Consider the following 16,594-nt stretch of genomic DNA (forward strand, 5'->3'; position numbering starts at 1 on the left):
GTCTTCCTATTGGTTCAGCGGGACCATAAACACAGCAGGTGGGTTTTAACCTATAAATAACCTGACCCTAGGAAACTCCCCGTCTTCACTTGCAACTCAGTTGCTGAAAGGAGGCGCAAGCGCTTGTGCTAAACTTCCATTTTCTGGAGAATGTGGATTTTATTTCGGTGGATCCTTGAAAACACACCAGTGTTTTCATATCTGCAGTGAGAAGGAAACAACGTTTTTCTTCTCAAAGTCGACTAAACTTGCCCCTTGCTGCTTTTTTTTTTTTTGGGACGTTTCTCCGTGGCCGCTGACGAGCGCCAGGGACCCGTTCCGTTTCATTTCTGGACAGAAACAAACGGACTGAACACACCGTAAGAAGGCTTACGTCTGGGCAGAGATAAGTAGTGTGTTTATTAATGAGCAAAAGGGTTCGCTACCATTGTTGCCATTAATGTGATCTGATTTAATCATGTACTGGTCCATATGTGATTATTAATCTTGTCTGTGAATGTATAAATTGATCACTATACTCGTTGATTTATGTTGTGTTAAGTAGCTTGGTATAACTGTAATCGCTACCTGCTTAAATCACTCCTTTCAGGAGTTTAGTTACTGTCTGCGATAGAATCGCGAAAATCAGCTGTTAGTCACTGAATTAGTTATAATGACAAAAGTTTCCCTCAGTAAGTCAAAAGTCTCAGTCTGTCCTAAACCACACGTTAGCCCAGACCTGAGTGGCTGAGGGGAACTGGGTCATTATCGATAACTCAAGATCAGAGTGCCCCTTTTTTTTCCTTTATTCTTCTTCTTTCTTCTCTCTCTAACACACACACACACACCCCACAGGCTAGCCGCGTAGCTCCCGAGCTAACGCTGCAGGCTAGCTTCACACGTGGCATGCTTACGTTCGGACAGAGCTAACACAGGAACTAGCTACCATACCGACTAAGCGTGCGCGTTGCCTAGCAACCCCCGGCTTCTTCAGCCCCTCCTCGTGCACGCAGCACCACTACCGCCCTCTTGAGGCCAAATAGTTTTGTGCAGCTCACAGGAGTAGCCATTTTGGGTAGCTTTGTGTTAGAAATACAGGTCGACATGCCCCTCCTCTCTCACACACACACACACCCACACCCACAGACGTGTCCATGACACATGCTGCTTTGTTTTGCTTTGTTTTTGGTTGTGATATTGTAAAAAGGTATATGAGTTTATTAGTGAAGGATTATTGATTAGCTACCGATAATTGTGACGTTAATAAATCTTATTATGCTTAATTAGCAGTTGCTTGTGATTATTTGTGTACTTGTTGTAATAATTGCTGGTCAATCAGGTCCGTGTTTGGATCCACCCCTTCCTTTAATTCCTTTTTAAAGGATTACCACAGAATGAGACTGTTCCACAGTTTGATTATTGGTCCCTGACTTGCAGGGTGGTGCCCCGTTTTTGATTGTTTGTCGATTTGATAAAGTTATTAATAACCATATTCATAACTTTATTAATATTGATAAAACATATTTGATAATTTGCCAATGATCAAATCTGTACCCTACGAGAATCCTACAAGTATTAGGGGACCACTAAGGTCTATATAAAAGAGACTTCAGATAAAGTATTAGGGGACCACTAAGGTCTATATAAAAGAGACTTCAGATACAGTATTAGGGGACCACTAAGGTCTATATAAAAGAGACTTCAGATACAGTATTAGGGGACCACTAAGGTCTATATAAAAGAGACTTCAGATAAAGTATTAGGGGACCACTAAGGTCTATATAAAAGAGACTTCAGATAAAGTATTAGGGGACCACTAAGGTCTATATAAAAGAGACTTCAGATACAGTATTAGGGGACCACTAAGGTCTATATAAAAGAGACTTCAGATACAGTATTAGGGGACCACTAAGGTCTATATAAAAGAGACTTCAGATACAGTATTAGGGGACCACTAAGGTCTATATAAAAGAGACTTCAGATACAGTATTAGGGGACCACTAAGGTCTATATAAAAGAGACTTCAGATACAGTATTAGGGGACCACTAAGGTCTATATAAAAGAGACTTCAGATAAAGTATTAGGGGACCACTAAGGTCTATATAAAAGAGACTTCAGATAAAGTATTAGGGGACCACTAAGGTCTATATAAAAGAGACTTCAGATACAGTATTAGGGGACCACTAAGGTCTATATAAAAGAGACTTCAGATACAGTATTAGGGGACCACTAAGGTCTATATAAAAGAGACTTCAGATACAGTATTATTAGGGACCACTAAGGTCTATATAAAAGAGACTTTAGATACAGTATTAGGGGACCACTAAGGTCTATATAAAAGAGACTTCAGATACAGTATTAGGGGACCACTAAGGTCTATATAAAAGCATCCAAAAAGCACCATGTCATGGGACCTATAATGCAACTTATATATATTTAAATTTACCTGCTTTGCACTTTTGCTGTTTTGCAAGGAAAGGACTGCATTCAGTTTCATTGTACATGTACAATGACAATACAACTATTCTATTCTCTTTTCCATCTGTGAACGCTGCAGGCCATCTTCGTCCTGATTTCCAGATTGCGATACGTAAACTTTCAGCAGTGAGACACACCAAACACAACCTGTAATCTCTGTGCTGTTAGAATACCAATCTCCCTGTAGGCTGAATAAGACATTTTGGAAGGAAGTGCTTTCTTGCCAAGAGTGTCGATGAGAAGATCAATACCTCGGCCACGTCTGTACACTTATTATAGAGCGAGAACCAGCAGGCGATTAGCTTAGTTTAGCCTCCGGCTGGTTGCGTGGCAACCTCAGTGACGACTAGACTCGCCAGCCCCACCACCTCTAAGTTGTTTTTCACATTTATTATGAATAATAATGAGCTCAGGCAACATGATGTCAGACTGACCAGCTTTTGTAATAGGTCTGATTTCTCTGCTTATTTCTTTTCAGTGGCTAGAGCTGACAGAAGGGGTAGCAGTTCATTTTCACATTCACGTCATAACACAAACACATATGGACCTAACAGATTTAAAAAAATGCAAGTAAAAACGGTTTTGTATGGCAGAGCACCTTTAAAAAAAAAAAAAAAAAAAAAAAAAAATGCTACTTAATTTCAGGATGAAATGCGTTGTAACTCACGTTACTGAGATTGAAATAGGTATAATATTACCAAAATTGATTTAGTAATGTGCTATAATACTGCGTTACGGCAAAAAGGAATACATTACATTAACTGCGTTACTTTTGTAACGCGTTACACCCAACACTGACAATAAGCAACTGAGCTAGCCTACAATGCAGGGATGAATCACGGTTTTGCTGTGACTTGGCTTGTCAGAATGACTAAAGTGTGGTTGACATGTTGGACATTTCGATCCGAGCTGACAGGCTGAGAGGAGTCCAAACTCTGTCGACATAATATCCTGGCTATCAGCCTGAATGTGCATTAACTCTGCAGCTGCCTAAGTGCATAAAACAATTGCTCTACCAACAAATACATGTGTAAATCTGTATTGGTTTTGTGTTTACAGGTGGTAATTCCAGATCTAATTCAGGCATTAGTGCGTCGCTGTTGCTGAGCCTGCTCCATTCAGATAAGCCGACCAGCCATTATAGAGCCAGCGAAGCCCAGTTTTATGCTGCAGCTGTGATCCAGAAGGGGCACACCTCCCTGACTGTCTGAGCAGGGTAAGTACAGCTCTGACCTGGCTCTCTTCCTGTGCCCGCTGCTCACATCCAGCTCAGGGGAGTCAGCAGGAAGCCGACACCGTTCACCCATCATTGGGTCTGGTTACCTGTCCTCGCCGCGGCGAGATGATCTAAAGCTCAGCGGAGAGAAAGGTGAAAGCACCTGAAGGGCTGGAAACTGGCCAGGGCAAAGATTGTACACAGTGATCCCAATTAAGCATGAAAGAAGCAGAGAGTGAAGAGGTTTGAGATGAAGATATCAGAAAATGGCGAAAAATGTGGATCAGTGTTTTCCCAAAAGCCCAAGATGACGTCCTCAAATGTCTTGTTTTGTCCACAACTCAAAGATATTCAGTTTACTGTCACAGAGGAGAGACAAAACTAGAAACATATTCACATTTAACAAGCTGCAATCAGAGAATTCAAACTTTTTTTCTTAAAAATTACTCAAACCTAGAATTTGGTTATCAAAATAGTTGGAGATTATTAAAAGTTGACAACTGATCTTTGCATCTTTGTCATTAGCAGTCTTCTCTTAACGACTGTTTCATATCAGCATGATTTTTTTTTAAAAGATAAAAGAACAAAGCCTTACTTACACACACACTCACACACACACACACACACACACACACACACACACACGCTAATATTTAAGGTACAAACACAAAGGATTGGGATACAAAGAGCATTCTATGTCAGATGCAAATGTGACCTATAGTGTCATGTAAATGCCAACATCCCACACATTCATCACAACTGAGCTCGCTCTACTGTTAGCAACAATATGCGTGTGTGTGTGTGTGTGTGTGTGTGTGTGTGTGTGTGTGTGTGTGTGTGTGTGTGTGCTGGAAACATTAACATTTTGAATATTCTTGTCTCGGAATAACAGCAGATACTCCCAAACTGTGGAGTTATGTTAATCCCTGTGAGAATCTGCATATGATTCACTGCCAAATGTATTCACTGTACGGCTGTGAAATGTGTGGAGGTCCCCTGCGCTCTATATCAGGAGCAGAAGTAACAGTTTCCACTCTCAGGCTAACGCTGGCAGTCAGGTGAGTGATGTGTGCGGCCCACAGACCTCAGGCAGCCACTGACAGACAATTGAATAACAGCCTGCCTGTTGAGTGGAGGGATGCTCTACAACCTGACGTGTGCATGTTAACATACAGACTTGGATTAGCAGGGGTCAGGGGATAATATTTAGAAGAGGTAGATTTGTCCCCCTCAAAAAAAATATGAAAGATAACCCACTCCCGAAAAAAGGTAACAAATAACTGTTCAGGGGGCTCAACACACGAACGATGTGTCACATTGGGGGGTTTAAAAAAAACAAATAGAGTCATGTAGTTTACTGGCCTGCATTTTCAACCTTGCACACAATGTAAGGACTTATATAAGACTTAAGGGATGACAACATTAAGATCCATAACCTGTCATGACCATACATCGCTGGTGGTCTGTGTGACATCATCATCTCTCTCTCTCTCTTTACTCACTGTGTGTCAGCTGCTCTCATTGTTCGCCTTCTTCCAAAAGATTAGAAACACTAAAGCAGAACCAGGAAACCCAAGAGGTTATAAATGTAGCGTCGCTCCAATATTTCTCCATTAAGTCTCGGTGAGTTTCACTCAGATATTCCGTCCAATAACAAGCGACCGTTTACCGTGTTTGGTGCGTTTGACAAAGCGCACTGTGAACGCAAACCGGACCAAATGAGAAATGCAACAATGTTGCTACTTCACCCTTCGAATCGCACCGAGTCCACCGAACTACAGGTGTAAAAGCGCCCTAAGTCCCTACATTGTTTTATCAGTAAATCATTGCACATTATACATTAATGTAAGAGGTTTCACTCCATAAAAGTATTTCTTTTATATGTTTTACTGTTTTAACTGTTCTTTATTCACGTATTTTATCTCTCAGTTCTTTAAATTCTTATACTGCACTGTAAAATGTATTCTTGTTTTTTAAATTGTTTTTAATTGTTTTATAACTGCTCTTTCATGTTTTATGTAAAGCACTTTGCCCTGTTGCTGAAATGTGCTATATAAATAAAGCTGCCTTGCCTTGCCTTCTTTCACCCAGTAGAGTGTGCGCCCCATGTAGGCTGAGGCCTTGGCAGCGGCCCAGGTTCGAATCCGACCCGCGGCCCTTTGCTGCATGTCATCCCTCCTCTCTCTCCCCTTTCCTGTCTTCATGCTATCCTGTCGATTAAAGGCCATAAAAAGCCCCAAACAATAGTCTCAGTCTCTCATGGACATTACACCTGATGTATTCTTGTGAATGCAAATGACCTCAGACTCCATTGCAGAAAGCTGGATCAGCGCCAGGAGTTAAGGAATGGATACAATCAGTAGATGCTTCTCACTGTAAGATATTCGTGAGTGTGTCTGTGTGCCAAACTAGGTGACAGAGACAAAGCTTCTTAGCTCCCAGCTAACTGAGCCGCGCTTTCAAAAATGCTGGGCTGGTGCAATAAATCACTGCTCCCCCTTCGGTCCTCTGCAACACTAGTGCTGACACCGTGCTTCTATCAGGGAGGGGGATGGGGTGACAACAGGAAGACTCATCAGTTAGAGAAAAAAACAACAGGTGACAGGAGGAAAACAAATGGGCGGAGGGAGGGTTAGAGATGGCTAAACACGTGTGAACTGCATGGATCTGATGATCTGGTCATGAACAATCTGCCGTACATCTGCTGGTTCATCCTTCTGGTCACTTCTTCATCCAGACATTAGACTGAGAGACCATATGATATGCTGTATGATATATTTTATATATATGGGTCATGCCACTAAGTGGCCCATCCCACACGGAATTACATGACACCAATATAAAGATAAAGATAAAGAATAAAGAAAACATATTACAGCAGCCACAACACAATAGTGTCTAAACATTTCAAAAGAAAACTACGGACACAAAAAAAATGAATAAATAACAGCGAATGTCACTTCCAGACTCAGAATCATCGAGACAAAGCAGTCTTCCTTTTAGCCCATGCTTGTTCTAAAAAGTCAAATTAAACATGTTTTATGTTCAAACAACCCAACTAACAGATCTCTATCCTATCTCGTCTCTTTTACTTCAACTTTGTTAAATAATTGCAATCTTAAAGTGCCCATATTATGCTCATTTTCAGGTTCATAATTGTATTTTGAGGTTGTACCAGAATAGGTTTACGTGGTTTTAATTTTCAAAAAACACCATATTTTTGTTGTACTGCCCATTGCTGCGGCTCCTCTTTTCACCCTGTGTTCAGGTCTCTGTTTTAGCTACAGAGTGAGACCTCTCAACTTCTGTAACATCTTTGTTGTCAGTCGCACATGCTCTGTAGCTAGGTAAGGACTACATGAGCTAGCTAGCTGTTTCTCCAACTTCAGTCAGTACAAGGCAGGATTAGCCGGGAGACTTCTTCTAAACGAGGCCCCCTCGTTTCGGCTAGTGACGTAGAAAGGCGTGCAGATTTTGAACAGCTCACCCGGAGACTGAAGGCAGGACACATTCAGAAACCGTATCTCACTCAGAACAGCATGGATGTTTTTTTTTTCCAAGTTTGTACATCTACCTTTTCTCACATAAAATACAGTCCCTTCAAATCCTGTCCTCTGAAATAATAATAAAAGAATATGACGCATGTTTGGTTTGTCCTTGGAGATCTGAAGGTAAACCTAACCAAATGTCAGCGAACAGCTGCCGACGGCTCTGACTCAAGAACAGGCTGCAAGTTTTTTTTTTTTTTTTTTTAAATCAACTAGTTTCCATGGTGACTCCTTCCCCACTGCTTCCCCCCAATTCCTGTTCAGCCCTCCCTGCTCACAGACGCTGAGCCAAGACAAAGAACAACTTGCCCCTCCCCCCCTACACTAGAAAGGAAATTAACCTTCTAGTCACTCGCCTAAATAAAAGCAACAGTCTTGCATTTTGGCACAACAGAGAAATAACACTTTAGGAAAGGAAAATGAATATAAACAGCTATCGGAGGCACTGTGCATCATTCGGTGGTTTATTATTCTTATCCTTACTACACCTAAATATTTTTTAGCATTGGAGTTTATTAGAGTCATTAGAGTTTCACATAAAGTGTTAGAAAAACTCTTAAAGGTGCCCTGCCACACGTATTTCATGACTTTGTGGTAATGTCTGAAGTTCTACCATGGACTCTGTAACATTTTTTGTGGAAAATTGCCTTGTTTACCTTGTTTTAAGCCATTCTAGTTTGGTATAGAAAGCCTGCAGGAAGACTCAGCTCGATTTGTGCCAACGAGCTAAGCTGCTTGACTCTGATTGGCTAACAGCTAGCCAATGAGAGCCTGGCTATCAGCATCCTTTACCCAGCGCAACTGGGCAAACTCATGAATAGTAATGAGCTAAGGCAATATGATGTATGATATCATTTTCACATTCACAACATAACACAAACACATATGGACCTAACATATTTCAAAAAATGCAAGTAAAAATGGTTTTGTGTGGCAGGGCACCTTTTAAAAAAATATTTTTTATTCAATATTTTTCACAGAAACTGGAGTTCATTTGTGTGATGAGGAATGCAAATATTGCTTCCTGGAAAGACAAACTCTCTTGATCTTACTACAACATTGTTTTCCACCTATAAAAAAATCACGGCTGAAGACTGACGCTGTTGACGCTGCCTTTTTTTAAAGGGTAACTGTCATTTGTTTTTTTTTGCCTGGACCCCATTTTCCTATGTTTTTTGTGTCTAAGTGACTGATGGTAACAACAATCTTTGACACTGGTCCAGTATTAAGTAAGATCGCCGCAGTCGGCAGCGGCGCAAACAAGCTACAATGTGAGTTAATAGGACAATTGTCCAGCTTGTATTTACGTTCACAAAAGTGCTTGTTTTGCCGCTGACAGGCTCAGATTAATATTCTAAGTGTCTGACAACATTATGGAAAAGGGTTTCTAAGGATGTCGTCCTAAGAGTAAGACTAGGACCATTTTACTAATGCGCTGTTAAAATAACAATGAAATGCTGCGTTATTGACTTTAGACCAGGTTTTTGGTTGGTCAATGGCGCGATCACTTCCCGCTGCCTCAAGATAGCATTACGCCCAGAATGCACCTGAACACACCTCCCTGTAAGACCAGCACGCCCATGGGCGCACAGATGGGTGCAGCTGCATTCGCTATTTAAACAACATGGGCGCTGGATGGGAAATTGACAACTGGGCCGGTCTTAAAGGTGCTGTCGGTAGAATTTTAAAGATCCAGGACTTAGGCAAAAAAATGTAACATCAACAACTTCTCAGTCCCTCCCCCCTTTCTGCTAAAGCCTAAAACGGTCACCTAAGCCGTTCCCCCCACAAGGGAAATTAATGCGTGTGCATGAGCAGTGATTGACATGCAGTTAGACACCCCCGGCCCTGATTGGTGCATCTGAACAGGGAGCGGTGGATTTTTGCATATTGCACTACAGGCTGTAGGTGGTGCCAGAGGAGCTGGATTTTTTTTAATGACCTGCTTCATGTAGTTCTACGGGAACATAGGGTCAGTTTCAGTAAATATGACAGAAAGTTAGTTTTATAAGGCTTACCTACTGCACCTTTAAACTAGCAAAGACGCTTGCGTCGGGTTTTGCGCTGCGCCGGGTGCAAGATAGGGCCGTTAGTCTTTTTCACCATCCCAACCGGTCTACATGTGTTTTGTGGATTTGGAGAAGGCGTATGACCGGGTCCCCCGGGAGATACTGTGGGAGGTGCTGCGGGAGTATGGGGTGAGGGGGTCTCTTCTCAGGGCCATCCAATCTCTGTACAACCAAAGCGAGAGCTGTGTCCGGGTTCTCGGTAGTAAGTCGGACTCTTTTCAGGTGAGGGTTGGCCTCCGCCAGGGCTGCGCTTTGTCACCAATCCTGTTTGTAGTATTTATGGACAGGATATCGAGGCGTAGTCGGGGTGGGGAGGGGTTGCAGTTTGGTGGGCTGGGGATCTCATCGCTGCTCTTTGCAGATGATGTGGTCCTGATGGCATCATCGGCCTGCGACCTTCAGCACTCACTGGATCGGTTCGCAACCGAGTGTGAAGCGGTTGGGATGAGGATCAGCACCTCTAAATCTGAGGCCATGGTTCTCAGCAGGAAGCCGATGGAATGCCTTCTCCAGGTAGGGAATGAGTCCTTACCCCAAGTGAAGGAGTTCAAGTATCTTGGGGTTGTGTTCGCGAGTGAGGGGACAATGGAGCGGGAGATTGGTCGGAGAATCGGCGCAGCGGGTGCGGTATTGCATTCAATCTATCGCACCGTTGTGGCGAAAAGAGAGCTTAGCCAGAAGGCAAAGCTCTCGATCTACCGGTCAGTTTTCGTTCCTACCCTCACCTATGGTCATGAAGGCTGGGTCATGACCGAAAGAACGAGATCCAGGGTACAAGCGGCTGAAATGGGTTTCCTCAGGAGGGTGGCTGGCGTCTCCCTTAGAGATAGGGTGAGAAGCTCACTCATCCGTGAGGAGCTCGGAGTAGAGCCGCTGCTCCTTTGCGTCGAAAGGAGCCAGTTGAGGTGGTTCGGGCATCTGGTAAGGATGCCCCCTGGGCGCCTCCCTAGGGAGGTGTTCCAGGCACGTCCAGCTGGGAGGAGGCCTCGGGGAAGACCCAGGACTAGGTGGAGGGATTATATCTCCAACCTGGCCTGGGAACGCCTCGATCCCCAGTCGGAGCTGGTTAATGTTGCTCGGGAAAGGGAAGTTTGGGGTCCCCTGCTGGAGCTGCTCCCCCCGCGACCCGACACCGGATAAGCGGACGAAGATGGATGGATGGATGTTGTCAGAAAGTTGAAGTTGTCGACAAATTCAATACTGATCTTGCCCAATGAAGTTATATTTTTCTCACTCGGCGGCTCGTGTTTATGGCAGACCTGACGTGAACAACAACTCTCAATATATCACCCTAAATAAACCCCAAGTGTCACTTCTTCTCTGTGTATTCCTTAAACGAGTCAAATTCAAATGGTCCCAACTTCCCGTTCCAATTGAACACTCTCCATTTCCCTTCCTGGAAGCCTTTCAGTGTCATTCCTCCTGCTGTTCTCGAGCACAAAGCGAGATCCTCCTGTGGAGTTACACTGTTTGGACCCGTCCACACAAACGATCTTGCAAGATTACAGTAGCTATTCATATCATGTGGGAGTCGGGCCTATGTTCCTTCAATATGAGCAGGCAGCCCACGCACTGTAACCTAATTACAGGAAGCTGTAAATCAGAGCAACTAACCATGAAACACATCTTCCTGGAGCAGCCATATTATCTCTGTTCAGCAGCCGAGAATAGTTCTCCGGATCACCCGCGGCGGCACTTCTGCTGTCAGGAGTGTTTATTCCAGTGTGTAGGTGTGTAGGTGTGTAGGTGTGTGTGTGTGTGTGGATGTTTTGTCTGCCTGACATGTCCCGCCCTGCTGTGGCAGTTACACTTGAGTATGTAGAGTGCATCCTCGGCTGTCTGTTTCCTCGCAGCTTCCACCTGACGCTCTCACTTCCCTCCCCAGACGAGTCGTGGCCTAGAAGCATCTCGGCCTCGTCTGCTTTATTTCAGCACACAGCTCCCTGGAGGGCCCGACGGGCACATCAGCAGGACGTCCCAGCAGTGGAACACAACTAAATATATTTACTTGAGTCCAGTTTGAGGAGACTTTGTTTGTCATTGCGTCAGTTATCTGATGGTTGATAAAGATGTTACATTTAACACGAGATGAATCCTTCTTTTTCTCTGTTTGCTCAACACATTGTCGCTCCCATCGCGTCAAAAGCAATACTTGGTCAGGTGCCTTTGGCGTTTGTTACTGACGCAAAAAGTCTCCTTTAGCGTCACCTCTAGACACGCTTGGTCGGGACTCTTGGCATCGCTTCTTGACGCTCTGATTCAGGACTCTTGGCGTCACTATTTGATGCTCTTGGGTCTCGTGTCTAGCCCTTTGGCGTCATATTTAGATGCGCTTGGTCGGGACGTACGTTTAACTGATGTGCGGCACGAGAACGGGATAATTAGGGTTAGGAAAGGATCATGGGTGGCGTTACAAAATGTGCGTTTCAGTGACACGCGGGACGAAAACGGGACATGAACCCCGGTCTCGTGGGTGAAAGTCCTGGGTTGTTGGACCCATCTGGCATTGAGAGCCACTGTCCTGCTTAACTTCATTCATTACTTTTTTTTTTTTCTTCTACCGTCCCTTTACTTCCTCTTTCCTTCTTTTCATCAGTACTTTAGCCTTTTTCCTCCTTGCTTTCTCCCCATTTGTGTTTGTTCCCCTCCTTTTCTTCTTTAACCAACCTTTACATTTAACATTGAAGTGTCAGTACCACACGGCAAGATGATTTCCAGCAGATTCTTGTTCACAATTTCAATTTCAAGAATATTCTTGCTCACTGAGTAGGTGTTACCTCTGCATAGCTTTTAAAAAAAACATAATCTGTGTTGACTGTAAACTTAAGTATCAAGTATTAAGTATTTAAAACAACTAATCTTTTCAACAGGATGCCCTATGATGGGTAACAAAAGTCCAGAATGTAATATTTACTGGACAAGAATAATTAGGCTAAAAGATTTCAATTCCTCCTCCAACACTGGGGACTTTCCTCTATTGTATCTTTCTTTCATATTGCTAATATTCTGTTATTTTATGGATTGTATAGGATAGGCAAAAATAAGCCTTAGGCTTCAGCCTATTCCTTTTCCAATTGTTAATTGTGTGAGTTATATTGTGTGAAATGGATAGTTGTAAACATGTAGAATGTTTTTGTCAATTGCGTATTCACACACATCGTCATGCTTTGTTCATAACATTGTATACATTTACATTGCTACGTTTGGGTTTTTAGGCAGAGTTTAGAGCCAAAAGCGAACTCCATGCACACAAGTGTTTTTAGCTCCAGCAGAAGAACTAATCTCTAAACTAATACGCCCAAACCAAAATATCTCATCAACATTCTGGTATACTGGGCATAAACCGGAGGCAGCATGTATACTTTGCTCGTTACTGGCAGTTGCCATGGTAACGTCAATAGCTTAGTCTCAGAGAATGAGACGGCATGACCGATAAGACCCAATCAGGAGGAGAAACGTTGGCGTCAGTGTCGGTGTTGTGTTTGCGTCCAGGACCGTTGGGACTGCAACACAACCCCGCAGATTCCAAACCCAAACGGGTCAGAAGTGTTTTATGTTTAGGGGCTCGGAAACACCAGAGCAGTGCAAATGCGATGTTTAAACGTAGCAAAGGATATTCGTTTTTAAACCAAAACGTAGCAATGTAAATGTTGCCTCGGTGAACTAGATAAACAGTTCTTATAGACTTGGGAATGCACAGCCTATCTGAAATCAGCCACCCTTGAGTGTGTGTGTGTGTGTGTGTGTGTGTGTGTGTGTGTGTGTGTGTGTCCGCATGGCGAGCTACATATGTGTGACATCTGCTAAAGGTCACAACACTGAGAGAAGCAGTGGGGCGGCGACATCCCTCCCACTGACCCCCTCCAACACAAAAATACATGAATGCCACTCATTTGTTTGCCTTCATGTTTTCTGCTCTTTTCTCTCCATCCTAATACGACATCACTTTCCCCCTTGGGGATGATGGGATTTGCTGAACGTGCATGCATGGGTTCTCTGAAAACAGCTCTATATATACATAAAACTCTATATGGAGATAAACAGCAGTTATGTTGTTCTCTGCATCCCACGGTGAGGACTTAACTCGGAGACAAAAACAAAGTGGTAGATGAGGGGAGAATACGTGGCTGTGTGGGCTGATGACATGACACATGGATGTGAATATTGATGTAAATGTGCTCTGAATATGATGATTAAAATGTTTTTGAGAATTCTGCTGTCTCTGAGCCGTTCATGAACTGTGAATGTTGCATTAAGTCTCATTTGTTTGGTAGGGTGGTGCTTTACACCGACTTTTGTTTATGCTACTTTGTCTTTCACTTACATTACTTTCCACTTTAATTCCCATCTATATTCTGAAGCTTTGTACACAGGGCTTTGTTCAAATATCATTCACAGCCTGATTTATGGAACATTCTTTATCTAAAAACATAGAAAAAAAGGGATATTCAATGGCTGTTGACAGGATTTTCTCACTTCTGGAGTGATAAAAAGAGATATCCAAAATGCTTTAACCCTCCTAACCCCAAAACCCACCGGCAGGTTTGAAAAAGCATGTTTTGTTTAAAAGATCACCAAAGAAAAACCACTTATCCTAGAAAGAAGCTAAGTCGGATTCTCAAAATTCAGACAGTCCCTGAATATATCTCAACAAAATTCGCCGACATTATGTAAAAATGCTCCAAAGATAGGCCAAAAGACCACTAAGTCTATAAAAAACTCACATAGAGCATGTTCAACTTAAAAAAATTGTAAAAAAAAAATAAAAAAGGTGTAAAATGCATACAATTTTCCAGGTTTAAAAATGGCAACCGTTGTGTTGATAGTGTGACGCACAGCCATGTGATTAAAATTCATCCAATCCATCCGTGACTGAGACTGCAAGCCGCACCAAAACAGTGTACTAATACCACACTGTAAAAATACTCTGTTACAGTTAAAGCCCTGCATTGAAAATGTTACTTAAGTAAAAGTATGTAAATATCATCAGGAAAATGTACTTAAAGTTAAACATTTGGACTTAAGTACAGTATTTCAGTAAATGTACTTAGTTACATCATCACTACTAGTGTTAAGAATGTACAAATGTAACTTATTCTTTGTATGAAAATATTTTTTTTCCTGTATTGTATATATATATATATATATATATATATATATACCGCCTTCACACTGGCACTTGAAATCAGCTCCGTAATACGCCCCCAGTGGACGTCGTACTACACCGTTGAAAGCGTCGATAGCGAGTAGAAAAACAATGGCGGAGAGAACGTCTCATCCTGTCAGTGTCCGAATGTCCAGTTCTCTCTGAGCTCTCCTCTAGGGCTACAGAGATAGAATCAGAAAGGCTGCTGCGTGGAGAAAAGTATTGCTCTGAATGCTGGTCTGAATGCATAACGTCAATTCACCTGAGCAAGCGAGCTCAGGCTAGCTAACTAGTTAGCGTTAGCTAACGTCAGCTAGCGGGCTCAAGCTAATCGACGCCAACTAGTTAGCGTTAGCTAACACGAGCAATTGTATTAACTGCCCTAATAACGTTAGGAAATCATGAAAATAAAAAATTACATGACAACATATCGTCATGAAATCATTATTTATTTGATTAAAAGTTAAGAATTCAGATTTGTTTATTAGTATCATAGCAACGCTAACTTCCGCTCGTATTGTCGGATAGGAACCGTCTGTAGCCTGTCGCAAGAGTTACATTTTTTGAACGCATCCGGATAATCAACGGACACAATTTTGTTCGCACCGCACTCGTTCGGACCCATTCGCATACGGCCTGCGAATCTCCATAGGAAATGAATGTCTTCCGGTCGTTTCGCTGCCGTATCGAAGCTGATTTCAAGTGCCAGTGTGAAGTTGGTGTTAAGGAAATGGTATCTGATTCAATTATTTTTCTATTTAAAAAAAAAAAAAAATTAAATAAATCTAACTTGTGTTTTTCCTTTTTTATGTTTTATGCCATGATAACTTTGTTATACAGCTCAAAAGACATTCAGGACGTACTCCTACTTCTGGCCATGGTTGTGCTTGTTCATTTGAGATGCCAGACAATTGCAATGAGTAATAATGTGAGCAAAAGAAAAAACGCTCAAAAATGGCTTGGGTTATAAGATAATGCCTCACTTGCATATTTAAACATAACATTTCAGAAAACTTGTAATAAAAAAAATAATTATCTTAATTTAAGTAATCAACTGGGGAAGTTTCACAATGATATCTGTTAGTTAACATGTTTTCCCTGTTCACCTGCAGCGTCTCCCCTTAAATGAATATTCAGTGAACCACCTCAAAGAATAATAGCGTTTAATAGGAATAATAACAGGAGTGTGAAGATGTTAAATTGAGAATATTATTCCGTGCGATACGCAATGAAAACTTGGCATTTATCAAGTCCTTGTAGTGTGGAGCGTAGCGCAGAAACAGAGGATTATGGGTCTCTGCTGTAGCGCCGCAGCTCACGTGTAGCGCTGCTTCACCGAGAACCGGCGAGGCGTGAGAAACAAACAAGCCTTCGTGTAGTCGTGGAGCCGTTGTGTGTGCACACACAGAAACATCCGACAGATCGGGCGCGCAGGAAAGTTAGGAAACACGCACGGCTCACCTGAGCGGACCTCGGAGAGCATGAGAGCAGAGCTTTGACACGTCTCGGTTTGTGGATCTTGTCTGGATGAATCGTCTCAGTCGGTGAGGCTCAATGGAGCGGAGAAAATACAAGCTATCACACATCACAGACGGACCATTACTTATCGCTCCATGCTTATTACTTCCTCCTCAAGTCCTTAATCTCTGACTTCCTCCTGACTCTTCTCTCCCTGGGAGCTGTCTTCCACTTATCAAAAACTGCAACTTGTTTTCTTTCTCTACACTCTCAGACAGATTTTTTTATTTTTTTTTATGGCGTTCTCTAACTCTTTCTCCTGCCAGGTGTTGTCTGTCTGTGTGCAGATGAGGTGAGAGGCCACTGGAGCAGAATTAATCTCATCTTCTTGCCCTCTGTCCCCACTGGCGCTGACTGCACACGCTCCGATATGAAATCACATCATAAATGCCATGCAGGGGCAATTACATAACACACACACGCAGCACAACACACACACATGCAATGTTCCCTAAAGTCTGCTGTGTTAAAGCTCCAGTAATCAGTAGTTTAGCATCAACAACAGAATAAATGCAATATTTAAAATGCAAGATGTTGCTTCACAGCCATCCTGTGGCATAGGCAGTAAAGCATGGGTCAAACTCAAGGCCTGCGGGCCAAATCCGGCCCCTCACAAATTCTGATACGGCCCACATATCA

At 42.7% G+C, this 16,594-nt stretch overlaps 1 protein-coding gene across 1 annotated transcript in view; it reads right to left on the reverse strand.

Annotated features, from left to right (window-relative positions):
• The window catches only part of aatkb (apoptosis-associated tyrosine kinase b), a 59,543-nt gene extending 43,501 nt beyond the window's left edge, over positions 1 to 16,042 (reverse strand). Inside the window, exon 1 of the mRNA XM_028567310.1 lies at positions 15,899 to 16,042. Within this exon, the coding sequence (XP_028423111.1) occupies positions 15,899 to 15,920 (22 nt within the window). The 5' untranslated portion in view covers positions 15,921 to 16,042. The remainder of the gene's footprint in view (positions 1 to 15,898) is intronic.
• Between the last annotated feature and the right edge of the window lie 552 nt (positions 16,043 to 16,594).

This window comes from Perca flavescens, chromosome 21 (genome assembly GCF_004354835.1).
Source record: "Perca flavescens isolate YP-PL-M2 chromosome 21, PFLA_1.0, whole genome shotgun sequence".
Lineage (NCBI taxonomy): Eukaryota > Metazoa > Chordata > Actinopteri > Perciformes > Percidae > Perca > Perca flavescens.